This window comes from Pangasianodon hypophthalmus, chromosome 18 (assembly GCF_027358585.1).
Source record: "Pangasianodon hypophthalmus isolate fPanHyp1 chromosome 18, fPanHyp1.pri, whole genome shotgun sequence".
In the NCBI taxonomy this organism is placed as follows: domain Eukaryota; kingdom Metazoa; phylum Chordata; class Actinopteri; order Siluriformes; family Pangasiidae; genus Pangasianodon; species Pangasianodon hypophthalmus.
In genome coordinates this window covers 18,324,810-18,342,006 of record NC_069727.1, presented here as the reverse complement: position 1 = coordinate 18,342,006, position 17,197 = coordinate 18,324,810, and the positions used below count along the sequence as shown (strand labels likewise).

Sequence of the window (17,197 nt, the reverse complement as noted above, 5' to 3'; positions counted from 1 at the left end):
GAAGTGCCCTTTATAAAGTACTTAATAAATCTTTAATGGATTTTATCCAGCTCACTTTTTTACATGTTGCAAGTATGTGTTGTGATGATAAGAACATATCATTGTTTGTTAGGTTGGGGATTGTGTTACCCAGAAACAAACTGCAAGGCATTTTAATAAGGTTTTTTTTAAAAGTCATTTTTCAAAATTTTCCACTTTTATTATGACTTCACGGTATAAAGTGTTTGAAGTTATTTTTTATTCTGAAATATGTTGGGCCCATGATCATCCACTAATTCTGAGTGGCTTGGTAAAGTGGTAAATGTGAATAAATGTAGTCTTAAATGGAAATGGGGACAAAGTTAGTAACACTTCTAGGTAAACAAAAAAAAACTGCATATCTATCCTAAAGTGTGAGAGCACACACCTTAATAACAGAGAGATTTAACTCATATTATGCATGTTTTATGCAACATTAGCAATGACGGTAGCATTAATGACTGCACTAACACTAGCCAAGCTAACATAGCAGGATGGAGAATGTTCATCAGTGATGATGATGATGATGATGATGATGGGGAGGCAAATCTACGGAGGTGTAGAACCGACTTGTTAGGACGACCTTAACATAGAGAAAGCTGACAATCTAACAGGGATCTACAGTGTGGGGACTCATAAAAACAAAAGTTATTTCTTTTTTTTTTAATTGAAAAAGAGTGGAATTTTAAGCACGGGTGTGAGACCAGTGGCTATTTTCACAAAGAATCTTATCTTACTACTAAGAGTTTCTCTTTGAAATGAGAACGGCCCGGGTTGAGCTTGTTACTAAAGATGATGACACGTTTCATGAATAAATATTGACAGTGATGTGATAGCAACCTGCACAGTAAATTCAAACAAAATCCCAATGCATGAAGCCAAAAAAAAAAAAAGTTCAATGAAAAAAAATGAAAATTAGTGTTGCTGATTTCACCCATGAAAACAATCATGTAAATGCTTAGGTCACATATATTTCAGTCAACATAGCCTTTCTGTGTGTATTAAAGACATAATGACATTTTAAAGTACATTAGCATTGATTTACACATGCAATGATCAGAAGCAGGTAATATGTCAAAGAAATGAATTACCTACAGGACAAAATGCTACATTTCAAATTTATAACCAAAATCTGTTGAGTCCCAACAGATTTGTTCACTTTAGATTGTAGCAAGTATTTGTATGCAATCCCTGATAAATTAATTACATACAATTACATAATTACATATATACAATAATATATTCAATTACACACATATATATATATATATATATATATATATATATACATATATATATATATATATATATATATATATATATATATAATATATTCACTACGGCATGCATGATATGAAAACTGAACTAAAATACACACCTTACACATTTGAACTGTTATCTTGAAATACTCATCAGTCTGCACTGAAATCACCACGAATATGAAATATTATTGCTTGACTTGTGATACTCTATAAGTAACACACACTGAAATCCACAAAAATACAGAACGGCGTTCTGTACTTTGCAGGATCTATATCTAGTTTAAAGGTGAATCACCTTAAATGCTGCAATGCACACAAAGTCCCACTCTGACCTTTGACCTGTCAAAATAAATCAGGCTCTTCCTGCTATTTCTTGCAATCACTGGTCCTGGGGCGACTGAGGAGTTTCTGGGAAGAGCTGCCTGGGAGTGAAGCTGTTAAGAGACAGATGCTGTACCTGGGTGCAGCCCAGTGCGAAGTCCACCTGCAAAACAGGGCAAAGAGTTATAAACAGAGCTGCAGTGGCACCAGGACAAAACTGGACCTACATGGTACTGTCATCATAAATGTAGATTACAATGCATAAGATCATTTCATAGGTCATGTTACAGCTTGATGGAAAAACAATGCAGAATACAAGATTTTTTATTTTTATTTTATTTTTTTTAATATACACTATATGGCTAAACGTATGTGTACATCTGACCTTCACACTCATATGTGGGACTTCTCCAAACTGCTGCTACAAAGTTTGAAGCACATAGTTTTCTAGGATGTCTCTGTATGCTGTAGCATTATAATTTTCCTTCACTGGAACTAAGGAGCCCAGACCTGTTCCAGCATGACAACGCCACAGATTTTTGTAGAATTTTTGTAGTTGCACAGAGCTCTGACCTCAACCCCACTCAACACTTTTGCCTTCCCAGAAGAGTGGAGGATATTATAACAGCAAAGACAGGAATAAATCTAGCCCTACAGTTATGGAACAGCCTTCCAACTAGTGTCTGGGACTCAGACACAGTCTCAGTGTTTAAGTCCAGGCTGAAAACATATTTGTTTACTCATTGTGAATAGTTTTTGCTTAGGTAAAGGAGCAGGTCTTGAGGGTTCACGGGCATAGAGTGTTGTGGTGAACTGGAATGTTTGGATGCTGTCACCCGCCCACTCTCATGCGTTCACTCAAGTCCCTGCTTGCATTCTGCACACAATGTACATCGTCCTTAACCACAACAAGACAATAAGCATACCTAATAATCTGTGCTCTCTGTCTCTCTCTCTCCCTTTCTTTCAGGAAGACACATACTACTCCTGAGATATCAGTGATCCTGATCCTTTCTGCTCTCCAGACCTGCCTGATCTATCCTGATGCCCTACTTCTGGTTGGAGTTCTCGTCACCTGGAAATCACTCGCTGCTGCTGAGGATGAGCCATATGGACAACCTGTAGATCACTGAGATTACTGAGGATGGTACCATTTAGATACCATGAAGATGGCTTTGGACTTCAATTGATACGAACAGTTTTGCTACGATGGCTTAGGACTACAGTTGCTATGATAGCTTTAGGACTGCAATTGACATGAACAGTTTTGCACTCAAGTCTCCATCAGTGAACAGTTTGATAACTTCAACAAAATAGACTTCATGTGAAAACTGTGATGAATTTCCTGGTTACACAATTGCACTTTTAGACCATATAGTATACAGTTATAGAAGGGAATTATTTATAGTTGCACTATCCGGTGTCACCCAGATGAGGATGGGTTCCCTTCTGAGTCTGGTTCCTCTCAAGGTTTCCTCCTCATGTCGTCTCAGGGAGTTTTTCCTCACCACCATCACCTCTGTCTTGCTCATTAGGAATAAATTTATAAATTTAACATTTATATCCTGAATTTATGTATTTCTGTAAAGCTGCTTTGTGACAATATCCAATGTTAAAAGCTGGAATGGGATGTTCAACAAGCACATATGGGTGTGATGGTCAGGTGTCCACATACTTCTGTCAGTATAGTGTATCTTTTACTCTATTATCTTCCTGTTTCACACAACAGCTACCGGTCTGGAAGGGCTAAGCATGCTTTCACTGAGACATGTGTAGATCTGCTAACGCATCTTTTCTGAACTGCTGTTCATTGTTCATGCATGATCAGAGGGCAGTCAAACACGCTGAGAGGAAACCACTAACTGCCTTCTTCTGTATACATGATCTTGACAGACAGCCACGATTCTATTGCTGCTGTAATGAACAGGGGAGAGAGTATCCTTGTACCATCCTTGTATAGCTATGGCACTGTCAGAATTTTAAACTCTCTCTATGATATATCAAACTCTCTTCTATTGTGCCAATTAGGACACTCAATGCTATTTTTAATGAGATGTGTATGTGTAAAATGCCTACCTTCATTTGTTTGGATGCTGTGGTGCAGTTGTCTCGTTTACACGGACTTGGACTTGCTGACTTGGGGGAACTGAGGCCACCAAACCCAGTACCAGCGTTAGTCAGGTTTTGCCACGTCACATTCTTGAAACTCATCATTCCAGAGTAGGCTTGGGATGGACCAGGGCTCGACGGTGGCGCATGTGTAGACTGAAAAGTCTGTAATCCAGAACCTCGCACTGGCGTGTTGAATTGAAACTGACTTGGTTGACTGAGAAACTCTCTCTTTGCTATTCTTAAATTATGGAGCAAGTCCACGATAAGGCCTTCTAGTCGCGTGTTGCGTTTGATGATGTATCTTCGGATGGCGTTCTCAAGCCCATCCTTTTTTGCTATGACATACACACGGCTCTGACCCCGTGTGACTGCAGTATAAACGTGTTTCCAAGTTTGACCGATGCCCCTATCAAGAACGTACACAATAGTCTTTTCCTCTGAGCCCTGACAGGAGAGAATCATAGGTGTTTTAGCTTCTATACCTCCTGTTTCAAGCGTATACTTTGTGGATAAATATAAGCAGTAAAATGTGTGTTCTTATATGAATAATGAAAGCAATTCGTTAATTCTTTGGTGACTAGTAATTTTTTTTTAGCATCTAGAGCAATAGTGACAAATGTAAAGCCTCATTAACAAGAAATAAAAAGTGTAGAAATAAAGGGAACGTACAACAGCATCTGCAACAGCATGGAGGAAGCAAACTAAAGTAATTGAGGGTAAGAGTGTATGTAAGTGATGTTTACCTGAAAGGTGTGAATGGTTCGAGCCCAGGCATGCTGCAGTTTACACTCTCTCATTAGCTCCCTGTATTCAACAGTCATCTTTTTGTCATGCTTGTTATCTAGGGTCAGGTACCTCCCTTTAATGCACTTCCGTGCAGTCTCTTCCTTTTTAGTCACATCCTGTAATTACAAGTCACATACACAGTTCCAAGCCCAATTAGCAAACTCCAAAAATGACCAAGAACCTTACACAACCTCTAGACTAAATAAACACATGCATTGAAGTAGGGGTATTGCTTTAAATGAAAAGCATTTAGTTGTGTGCATCTTCTTATTAAAAGATAATAACATTAAAAATTATCTGCTGCAGAAAATGATTGTGCAATGGAAAAAAATCACATTTTTGTTTGTTTTTCCACAATACCTGTGTAATAAAGAAAATCTCCCCATTGCACAATCGCTCTTTTTTGATTTTGTTTCCATCCATATCGTCCTCTTTACTTTTGGTTTCATTTTCTTTGTCTCTATCTGTCACATAGCCATTCCTTGTGCAACATACTTTATCGCCGATCTGAAAGTCCATTTTGTTTTTATGAGTCCTGAAGAGTGAAAAAGATGGGAGTAAAATGAGAGAAAATATGTGTTTGGGTCTGACTGTAAAATTGTTACACACTGGCATGTTTTATAATGTAGTTAATCATGTTACAGTCAAAATGCAGTACATTAATATCAAAAATATGTAACAGTACTCATCAACAATGAAAAACAGTGACTAGAATTATGCTTACTTGGTGTTGTGGTTAGAGTAATGCTTGCAGCAAAGCTCATTAATCAAAGCGCATTCTTTCCTGTTAATAAAAACATGTGTGAGAACAGACCTGTCACAGGAACATCTGTATTAGTGCTGCATTCTTGGTGCCTTTTAAGTGGGCAATGTTACAGATTTAACCAAGTACCGTGATCTAATTGATTAATTGATCTAAAGCCAATACTGTTATAAATGAATTTCCAAGTAGAGAAGGGGACTTTAGACTGTTCAGTGTGCACAGCCATGTAGATTTGGCATCACTGCGTAAACAGGGAAGGAACTGGTAGTTGAGAAGACTACTCCAAGCTGACGAGTTGAAATTGCAAGATGAGGAGGCATTTTCAGTGGCTTTTCCTGGTTGCAGGCAGGAATTAGAAGTTGCAACTTCGCCTTGAACACAGCATGAGTAGCAGTGCTCAAAAAACACGCAAGAAACACTGCCTGTAAAATTAGTACTACTGTTAAAAGTGACATTCAGATAAACTGAATTGAAAATCAGCTACAATACAGTACATACCCCACCCCAACACACACATCATAAACCTAGTGGTAGTCTTGAAGATTTTCTGTTAAACATTTCTTTTGGTCATACTGGGCTTCATCTAATTTCTGTAAGACATTTTTACCTCTTGAAGGCAATAAATTGTGAAGATGCATCATCCTTCAGCCCTGGCGCTGGGCCTTGCAACAAACGCTTTATAGAATTCTGTAGATCTAAGATTTAAAAAAAAAAAAAATTGCACAAAACTCACAAAATTTTCAAAAAATCTCAGGTGACTTGTAAAGAACAAAATATTTGTTTCCAGCTGAACCACTTAACATTTGTCCATCCTGATGCTCAAAGGACACAAGCTCAAAGGAACAAACTTTGAAAGTTAAGATCATTTTACTGTACATACCATCATAGTTTTCCTTTTCTGGAAGAAGGATCTCAATGAATCTTTTGTCTGGTGATGGCAGTGTGAATGTTTTACCCAGTTCCACAGTGGCATCATAGCTTAGATGATGAAACTTTTTACTAACACCCATATCCGCTATTCTAAGAGAGCAAAAGAAATCTAATAAAGATTACACTGGATAAACTAAAACAAAATGCAAATTATTATTAAATGATTATTATTAAATTTTAGATAATACAAAACAGCATACAATCCAGCGTTTTGGACAATGAGCTCTGATTCAGCACGGTGGTTGGTGCGCATTTCGATGGCCCAGTTCACCCTCTTTAGACTGGCAAAGAGGTCATTGAGGACATTTCCTGGTCTAATGCTGGGCAGCTGCCTTATATCTCCTTTACCAAAAAGAGAAACCCCATAATATAATGCATTACAGTGCAGTCTTCCATAATAAGATCATTAAGGAACAATTTACTGCTTCCTTTACAGGTAGATGACATACACTGTCAAAATGTTATACTAACACATTGTTATACAATAATGACTAGAAAACATTTACCTAAAATGTAGCCTAGGCATCTTCAGTGTCTATAATTCTGCCTCTTTGGTTCTGTACTATAGCTACACTAATGAATCTAACAAGTAATGGAAATTTATCACACAATTATCATTTTCACACAAAATCATTACCTACTTGCCTCAAACCACAAAAGCAAAAAAGGGAAGAATTCTGCCTCCTCTGGAAGGAGGTCATTCACAAGGTTGTACATTATTGTAGCTCAGATATAGTTACTTTGAGCTCACCCAGAATGATGAACTTTTGTAGCTGTGCATGTTTGGTGAGCATTGACAGGATGGAGGAAAGGATCTGTACACACACAAGACTGCCCTCATCCACCACCAGGACTCGGACATTGGCAAACTTCCAGTCCACTGGCGTCCCACTTGGGCTTTTTTTCGTAAGCATGTAACTCCACAAGACCTAAAAACAGTGCAGAGAGAAGGACAGTCCAAGGAAGTACTGGATTGTCAATACATACTTAAAACCATGGTCCATTTCCTCTAGGAAGCTGAAGAATTATAATTTTATATACAGTGGCTTTGGAAAGTAGACCTCAGACCCCTTCAGTTTTTGCACATTTTACTGTCACACATTTAAATTAAAATGGATTAAATTGACCTTTTTGACATCAATCTATACACAATAACCCATAATGACAATGCGAAAACAGGTTGGATGGAGAGTGTCTGTATACTGCCATCTTCAGGTCTCTCCACAGATATTCTAAGGGTTTCAAGTCTGGACTTTGGCTGGGCCACTCAGGGACATTCAGAGAGACTTGTCCTAAAGCCACTCCAGCATTTTCTTGGCAATATGCTTCATCTTGGCTGGATACTTTGGGTTATTGTTGTGCTGAAAGGTGCAACATCGCCCCAGGCTGAGGTTGTGTGCAGGTTTTCTTACAGTATCTCTCTGTATTTGGCTGCTTTCATTCTTCCCTCAATTCTGACCAGTCTCCCGTCCCTGCTGCTGACAACTGCCCCATAGCATGATGCTGCCACCATCATGCTTCATTGTAGAGATGGTATTAACGAGATGATGAGCAGTACCCAGTTCAGCCCAAAGAGTTACATTTTTGTCTCATCAGACCAGAGGATCTTTTTCCTTATGCTGTCAGAGTCCTTCAAGTGCCTGCAATATGCCTCTTACTCAAGAGCGGCTTCCATCTAGCCACTCTACCATAAAGGCCTGAGTGATAAAGCATTTCTGTGATGGTTTTCTTCTGTGACGACAGGTTCATCCATCTCTGCGTATGACTTCTGAAGCACTGAGTTTGGCCAGACTGGTGGTTCTAAACTTCTTCCATTTCACAATGACGGAGCCCACTGTGCTCCTGAGAACCTTCAAAGCTTTCTGGTTTTATACCCTTTCCCAGATCTACATCTCAACACAATTTAATTGCAGAGATCTACAGAGACTTCCTTGGACTTCACGGCTTTTGGGTTTTGGTCTGACATGCACTGTGAATTCTGGGACCTTATAAATACAGCTGTGTGCCTTTCTAATTCATGTCCAATCAATTAAATTTGCAGAGAAGTTCTAGAGACATCTCAAGATAATTAAAGCAAACAAGATGCACCTGAGCTCAATTTAGAGAGCCTTAGCCAAGGATCTGAATGCTTATCTAATTTAATTTTTTGATTTTTAATAACTTTGCACCAGAAAATATAGTTTTGAGTTCAGTAGGTTTTTTATGCTGGAATATAGCTACATTTATATTTATAGCCACATTTATCTCAAACCAGTACACAAAATATTTTAAAAGCACAATTTCAAGGACACAAATTAACATGTAGTTGTGCATATAGTTTAAACTCTTCAGCAAGACTAAAATAAAAAAGATGCTTAAGACTGCTTGTCACCACATCTGTTGCATAAGCAGAAGGAGAGGAGGAAGAGATAAAAGAGAAAGAAGATGCAGAAGATGATTAGTCCATTTGTTAGTCAAACACCCATTACAAAGACCAGACATCCAACTAAAACTAAAAAAAACTGTGAAAGAGGAGAGGCAGTGGAGCAGCCTAGGAGAAATTAAAGTAAAGAATTACAAAGTTTTGCGATACAAGACTTATTAGATAACCTGAACTTGACACACAGGAATTGCCAAAAGGTATGTACCGATAATGTAGGAGTAGACATACATAATGGTTGTGCTAGCTCTGCTGATTTGCTGCACAAAACCACTGATTTATATACTGGTTTAATTATGCAACTCTGACATTCAGTGAGAAAAATGAAGACACCACGAACCTGATGCATGGTATAAGCTGTGAAGCAGGTTTTCTTGGACAGTAGTGATGCAGCTCTGCCTGTGGGAGCAGTAAGAAGAACCTCCACTGGCTTTTTGCCATTCTCTTTCTGCTCACCCTCCTCCCAGGTACTGTCATTAGCCTCTCTGTTCTTCTCCTCTTGCTCCATGCTAGCTTTAAAGATCACACTGACCACGGTGGTCTTGCCACAGCCCCCCTTTCCACTGATCACTGTCACAGCGTTGGCACACATCATCTCTGCTGCTCGCACCTGGTCCGGGTCCAGCTCTATAGAGGTGGCCTCAGGTTCTTCATCCATGGGCTCATGCACATCTGAGGCAGACTCTCCGCTTAGACCAGACTCATTATCTTCTCCATTTGTCCCTGAGGCAGAAGAACATGACTTGGTGGCAAGCTGGTTTCTCCTTCTCTCACGTTCTGCAGAGTGCAGAACCTCCCTCACGTCCAGATCAATCTTCCAGGGTTCCCCCACTATTAACTTGTGGAGACATTCAGCAATATCATTCTCATAGTTGTAGAGGTTCCTCAGGGCAATCTTCTCCTTTTCTACCTTCAGCACTCCATGTTTGCGGAGGAATGCAATGGCTCCCCAAATGCTTACTTCTTGCATTTTCTTCATCATCTCCTCCAGAGCCTTCCGGTCGATGTAGGTGTGGCCAGAGTGACAACAGTAGAGTTTAATCTCGTTGTACACCTTCAGGGCATTTTGTTGCTCAGTAGACATTTTGCTGAATAACTCACAGGACTTAAAGTCCGTCAGTTTAGTCTCACATCTGATTAACCGGAACTCTTTATACATGATCTGTTGATGAATTTAAAAAAGAAATAAATCAATTTTCCATTCTCTGATTCTAAATGGAAGTTGAATCAATTTGATTGTGTAAGATGTAATAAAGTGTGCCTGCAATTTTATGGAGGGGGGAGAAACTACTTGTTAGAGAGAACAACACTTGCATTTGTCTTTCGTGTGTTAACTTACTACACTATTTTTATATAGCAATTTTTATTGTTAACCCTTTTTCCTCATAATTTGGTCATTTTTCAATTCCCACTAGCTAGTGTTCCCCTTTCACACAACAGCTGCTACCCAGGGATGATGAGGGCTAGCATGTGCTTCCCCTGAGACACATGAAGTCAGTCACCGCTTCTTTTAAACCTGCTGTTCATGCTGCGGTACAGGGCAGCAGAACACACTCTGAGGAAAGCACTAAGTGCTCTATTCTGCATACTTCACTGGTTAGTGTCGCTGTGATTAACAGGGAAGAGAGTAACACCATCCCACCCACCTAGAGAGCACAGACAATTTTCAACACTGTTGCGCCACTCAAGAGCCTGTACAGCATTTTAAAACAATGGAAAACACACAACAAAGAAAACATTTCCTACCAATGATCAATGATTAATGCTTTGTTTTACAGTATAACTAGGGCTTATGGTTTCGTATTAGGTTTCATTTAGATGGCTCTAAAAATCTTCCAGAAGAATAATAAAAATTATGTATGATGTGACTGACAAAGAGAGGTGTTTACATTTCATGTGTTGCCGTAAAAACATCATTTCGTTTTCCCAGTATCCGGTCTTACTCACATAGCCAAAGCCAAACTTCCACATGTTATCAGCCCTGATGAGCTCTTCCAGTCTGGCTAATAAGGGAATCTTATCAGATTTCTGTGGAGAAGCCTCCATGTTTTCTTCATCATATTTAGTCTGCTGTTTCTCCTTGGCCTCCTCTTCCTCTTTCCCTTTTTCCAGCAGATTTAAAAACTGCCCCGGCAGCAACATTGGCAGGTGTTTCATGACTAAAGGATAGATGGTGGCAGCTCTTACATGAAAACCTGCATCTGTTTGATGATACAACAAAACAAATAAGATTATGACATAGTTATATCTGTTAACTTCATGAGAAATTGAGGGAATGACTGTTTTTGGCTGCTATAACAAGTGATAACAGGAAGTTACTTGTTTTGCAGATGTTGGCAAATTGTTGGACATGAAATTTGATATAATGAACTTTACATGCATGCAATTTGTAATCATTGCAAATTGTTATGGTCGAAGAAGAGTAAACATTAAAAAGAGTAAAAAGACAGGCATTTCAACAACATGCTACTAATACCTGATTTAGAAATCTTAGTCTTGACATAATCAGCTTCTGCACTGATCTCTTTGACGCTCTCTCCAAATTCACGCAGTGCTTCCTCTATGTTTATGAGGTCCACATATCTGTCCTTTGGCAGCCACTCCATGAACCGAGTGACAAAATTAGGATCCACATCACACTCCTTCAGGAAGAGAGACACGATAGTGCGCCAGTCATTTTTCAGTTCTGTGCGGAGTTTGTAGGCGGGGTAGCCGCTGACAATCAGTTTACGGGAGTATCGCTGGGCATTGCAGGAGATCTCCCACCATGGGTTCCTGAGAGGAAATCGGCCCCTTACACGTTCTTTCTTCCCATGAAACATGAAATCCACTGGACATGAAGCAATGCAGAAAGAATTAAAACTACAGAACATTTGAAAAAAAACGTAGCAAAAAGATTCAAGTAAAGTAACTCAACACAGTAGGTGGTAATATCCGTGTAAATAAATGAGCATTTGCTGCAGTGTTGGCTGCTGCTGTGTGCTGCTAGGTGTGAACTCCTGCTGTTTGAGATGTCTCCTCTTTATATTTTCACAGAGCACACTTTGCAGTCTGTGTGGCTTTGATTGTAATCAGTAAATGTGTAAGACGCCCAGATCGCTGTCGTGTCATATGTTCATTAGCACCATGATGTACTAGACTTATGCCACGTAGTATCATGTGGCATCGGATGTCGGTATCACAAGTATTTTTACAAGTGTAAATGAGTACAGTGTCTGTATGAATGCAACTCATCCATGAGCTTTTTTGTATGTTAATTATTTGACATGTGATTTCTACTAACTATGTATAATTTATATACATAAACAGTTAAGGCTGTGGGTTACTGATCAGAAGGTCAGGGGTTCAAGCCCCAGCACCACCAAGCTGTCACGGTTGGGCCCTTGAGCGAGGCCCTTAACCCTCTCTGCTCCAGAGATGCTGTATCATGGCTGACCCTGTGCTCTGACCCCAGCTTCCTAACAAGCTCGGATATGCGAAGAAAAGAAGTTAACTGTGCTGTAATGTAAAAGTGACAAATAAAGGCTCCTTCTAATTTATTGTCTTAATTGTAATGTGAAACTTCTTCCACGGAATGTATAATGTATGTATTTGTTTCATTTAATATGTGGAGCATATTCATTTTTATGTCTTTAACAGCTGGGTATAAGCAAAAATAAGCCTGCGTCCCAGTTCACCTACTATCCATCCCAATTAGTATCTGAGATTAGAATTAGTGTGTCCCAAATCGTAGTTTGTTGAAATGTGGATCCCAAATCATACCCGGATTATTTCCGGTAGATTTTCGAAGTGTAGACACTTTTTCAGCTAATGTTTCCCACATGAAGGAGTGAAGGAGGAGGATTTTTGTGATGGTTTGAGTCGCCGAATTCAAGGATGCATTTTAGAGAGGTATAAATGAAATATGGAAAAATAAATTGATCAATGGAATGGTAAATTTAATTATTATTATTTATTATAAATTATATAAGGAATAATGAATGAAGAAAAGCTGAAATGCAATGAGATGACAAAGTGTTATTATGTCCCAGTACTTGCATACTCTTTTGCTACACACTCAAAGGTATGTACTTTTTCTTCACAAAACGAGTGCATACTTGTAGTGCATAGTGTAAGTAGGTGAATTGAGACGCAGGTGAAGTCTCAAGAAAACTTGCAGTATGTTTATACTGTCCGCCATTTTCTCCTGCAGATTGTGAAACAGTAGCGCATGCGCAATAGCACTAGTTCATGCGCATGCGCAATAGCACTGGGTCGCGAATTAGTGCTATTGCGCATGCGCAGTGTTGTTCCTTGTGAAGTGGAAATGCCTATCCTGTTTATCAGAAGGTTACTTGTAATTTTAATTTTATTTGATGTGGATTGCTATGTCACAGACGTTTCATTAGCATAATAAACGCTATTTAAAAACTACTTCTCTGTTTAAAGTGGAATTCCTGCAACACTAATGGGTAGGTCTTGTTGATTTTGTCATGCTGGTGTTATTTCTAAAGGACAAACAGAAGATGATATAAATGATATGTAGATGATTTATAAAGATGGCTGAGGGTTATACCTTCCTCTGCCGCAGGAGCTGAGTGCTGAAACATGAATCCTCCAGAAGACACACAGTTCATCTCCTTCATGTCCAGAAACTCGGGCAAGGTCTCTTCCTCTGCTTCGTCGTTTTCGGACTCTTCATCCGCGTTGTCTGTCTTTGGTGGTAAAATGTATCCCACTAACTTCACATATTTAGCTTCCGCCATATTGTTACGAGTTAAGCTTTTCTCCATCTAAAAACTTCAGCTTCTTCTTCCCAGGTTCGTATTTGCCGGACTGTAGGTCACGTGACAACCTGCTGCTTCTTCTCCGCCTAATGGCGGTTAGCAAACGGTTTGGCTGCATTACAGCCACCGACAGATACGGAGCGTGAACAGTCTCCGTCCACATTAATCCGGATAAACTTACAAACTTAAATATTTTTCTCTACATTGTAGTCTTCTGTCCAATGAAAACACTCTCCCAAGTGAATAAATTTGACAAAATGGAGCTATTTACAAACAATGACGTATTTTTAGTCACGTGACCCATTCAACTCAAAGCAAACAAGATGGCGGACGATGTTGCACTGCAGTTGTGGTGCCTGCTGTCCAGTTTGATAGCGTTGTTAAAGATTAATGTCACTTTGTACAACCTTCAGATTGCAAAGTTGTGTTTTTCGTAGACATCCCAGATAAAATCTCCATTTGGGAAAAAGCCTAAAAAAGTATTCTGGTAATGAACCAAATGCTAATGTGTGTAATATGACTATCCTTGAAGTGATTAAAGCACTCAGGGTCAAAGTGGTTGAGCAGCAGGAAGAGATGAGCTCACAACTGAAACAGCATTGCCCTGTGATCACTAGTGTAGCAAAAGCTGTCTATATTAATGCTGAAGATTTAAAAGAACGTAAGGAAAAGGTGAACATGTTAGAAAAGCAAGTGGATCTGCTCACTAAAGAAAACTGATCTCTGATGTCGTGTTTTAGATCAGGAAAGATACATGAGAAGACGGTACCTTTGAATCAAAGGAATGAGAGAAAGGCCTAACGAACACATTAGGGAGGATGTGCTTCAGCTTCTTGTTAAATTACCCCTGGATTCACTTCCAGTGTGAGTGACACTGGATATGGTGCATCGGGTGGAAAAAAAGAGGTCAGCGGAGCCAGAGAAGCCAAATCTTACAAGATAAATAAGCAACCGCAGCTTCAAAAACAAGCCCAATTGTAATATAGCCTATTTGGCATGCCTCTTGTGTTTGCCTGTGCTTGCATGTTGCAGGAGGTCTGCATTTTGAGCATGATTCTCTGCTTTACACTACTTGATCACCGACCACCTGACCTATCCAGTCTTTAAGTTATTTATTCTTTTCCCAGTCTTTGTTGTACTTTTGCCGTATTTGGACCAGTACATTGGAAATGTACATAAGTGTATCTATGTCTGCTATACTAACTATCATCGCTTGGAAGGGGAGGAGGGGGCGGGATAGGTCCACGTGGGGATCTGTGGGAGGGCGAATTACACTACAGCATAGTCGCTTGTCAGATTTTCCTAACAAGCACAAGCAACCATATTTTTTAAAACAAGACCAAAAAAAAAAATGCAACCCGTGATTTTTTTCAAGCAACTTCAAAAAAAAGAAACCCAAAGTCGTGTATTATAAGTGGACTTGGCAACTGTAGTGCGAGATGAGGTGTGGAAAAGTACAAAGGATTACAAACCACACCCCTTACAAAGAATGGTCATTATTACAAGTTACGCCCACAACAAATACAGTTATGGTTAGGGAAATTGATGAAATTCACAACCCCTATCATTGAGTGGGCGTGGAAATGTATAGTGTGATTTGCTAGTAGGCGTTCCTTGTAATTGGCGTGGTTTGTAGTCTTGCAGAACGCAGACAGACTCGAAATTTCTCGAAAATTGATCAAGCCAGGAAATAAGGAAAATCAACTGGATTTCATGGACCATTTGGTTTTATAAATGGGATGCATATAGTTGAGTCCATAAGTATTTGGAAAGCGACACAATTTTGTAATTTTACCTCTGTGTGCCACAACAATGGAGGGACTCTGTAAAAAAAAAAAAAAAGGCTGTAATTCCTAAACGATTAATGCAATATTTTTGTTAAACCCCTCAAATTAAAGCTGAAAGTCTACGCTTCAGTCACATCTTGATTGCTTCATTTCAAATCCATTGTGGTGGTGTACAGAGGCAAAATTACAAAAATTGTGTCACTGTCCAAATACCTATGGACCTGCCTGTATTCCAGAGAATTAAATGGGTAGAATTAGTTCAGGGTTACCAAACGATTTTTATGTTCTCATTATTATCTGATGTTTCATTTTCGTCTCTAAACTGTAGGGGTCTGAAAGATTCTGTTAAAAGAAAAGGGATTTTCCTTTTTTTGCAAAAGCTAAAAATCACACATTTTTTCTTCAAGAAAGTCATTTGGAAGCTTTGGATGCTTCTTTCTGGCGTAATCACTGGGGTGATGATGTTACTTAGTCATGGCTTGAATTGATCTGCTGGGGTTGCTATTAGTTTGCAGAAATGTCCTGCTAAGATCATTTCTCACAAAGTGGATGAAGAGGGTCAATGGCTAGCTCTGGTTCTCAGTTTAGATAATCTGTTTTTTATTTTAATAAATGTGTATGGATATAATAATCACATCCAAAACAGAGATCTGCTCTTTTCAATCACTAAAATTATAAATGATCTCAAGGCTACTTACCCCACAGAGTACATCATAATTGGAGGAGATTTTAATTTAACTCCAGATGAGCGGCTAGATAGACACCCTTCTAAATTCAGTCACTCCCAAATCAGTAATATTGTTCAAAATTTCTGCTCATCAAACCTCCTGATTGATATTTGGAGAAATCAAAATCCTGACATTAGACAGTTTTCATGGATCAAACCAAATGCAAATGCTAGATCAAGAATTGATTATTGGCTTGGCACTGATGCTGTTGCTAAATATGTATCTAGTGAAGTGAAGTGACCTGTGGCCAAGTATGGTGACACATACTCGGAATTTGTGCTCTGCATTTAACCCATCCAAGTGCACACACACAGTAGTGAACACACACACACACACACCATGAACACACACCCGGAGCAGTGGGCAGCCTTTTTTGCTGCGGCGCCCAGGGAGCAGCAAAAACTTCTTTAAAACTTAATGTTCTGTTTCTAGTGCTGATCATCGTTTAATTGATTTAAGTTTAAAACAAAAGGGAGAATCTCTTAGAACTAAAGGATACTGGAAATATAATGCCGACCTTTTAACACAGGGGCACTATTGCACATATGAAGAGAATTATAACTGATATCAGGAGATTAATATGTGCCTTTGCAAGTTTATCCTAACAGATGAGGACAAGAAAAAATGTATTAATCTGCATTTTTTATTAGATGAACTTTATATAAGAAAGCCAAAGGGTGCATATGTGAGGTCAAGAGCAAAATGGATGGAAGAGGGCTAAAAATAGCTCATACTTCTGTAATGTGGAAAAAAGATGTCAAGAAAGAAATACTATAGATAGTTTATTAATAAATCAGGAAGAATGTTCTGGTCATAATATTATTGCAAAAGAGGTGTTTCAGTTTTACGCACATTTATATACCTCGTCTTACTCCAGGGATAATTCTGATGATTTTTTATTTTATTTATTTTTATTTATTTATTTATTTATTTATTTATTTGAGAGAGTGAAGAGTTATATTCCTACAGTTGATAATAAGAGTTATGTGATTCTGATTTGGCTTTAGGAAAAATGAAAATGGGCAAATCTCCTGGTCCAGATAGCCTAACTACAGAATTTATGTTCTTTTGAGAAGATTTAAATTTTTTTTCTTTTCGTAGCACTACAAGAATGTGTTAAGAATAATGACCTAGTGCCTACCATGAAGCAGGGTCTTATTATTTTGATTCCAAAACCAGGAAAGGACAAAAGGGTTTTAGATAACCTACATCCTATCACGCGTCTCAATACTGATTACTGATTATTAATATATTATTTCAAAGAAAATCTTTTTTTGGAAGAATGTTGGCAAGGAGAGATTTGGT

General features: G+C 38.8%; 1 protein-coding gene across 2 annotated transcripts; it reads right to left on the bottom strand.

The window, feature by feature from the left end:
- Positions 1–1,324: 1,324 nt before the first annotated feature.
- On the bottom strand, positions 1,325–16,102 carry helb (helicase (DNA) B). 2 transcript variants are annotated; one of them, XM_053241800.1, is made up of 13 exons: positions 15,863–16,102; positions 11,088–11,441; positions 10,559–10,812; positions 8,952–9,773; positions 6,944–7,121; positions 6,393–6,534; positions 6,143–6,282; positions 5,870–5,957; positions 5,224–5,283; positions 4,860–5,034; positions 4,457–4,615; positions 3,678–4,157; positions 1,325–1,764 (listed from the first exon to the last, which is right to left on the bottom strand). In XM_053241800.1, the coding sequence occupies exons 2-13, from the start codon at positions 11,431–11,433 to the stop codon at positions 1,660–1,662; spliced, it is 2,949 nt and encodes a 982-aa protein (XP_053097775.1). In that variant the 5' UTR covers positions 11,434–11,441; positions 15,863–16,102; the 3' UTR covers positions 1,325–1,659. The 2 variants fall into 2 exon arrangements, with proteins under 2 accessions (XP_053097775.1, XP_026779472.3); XM_026923671.3 differs by lacking the exon at positions 15,863–16,102 and adding an exon at positions 13,167–13,798 and having other exon boundaries at positions 1,326–1,764.
- Between the last annotated feature and the right edge of the window lie 1,095 nt (positions 16,103–17,197).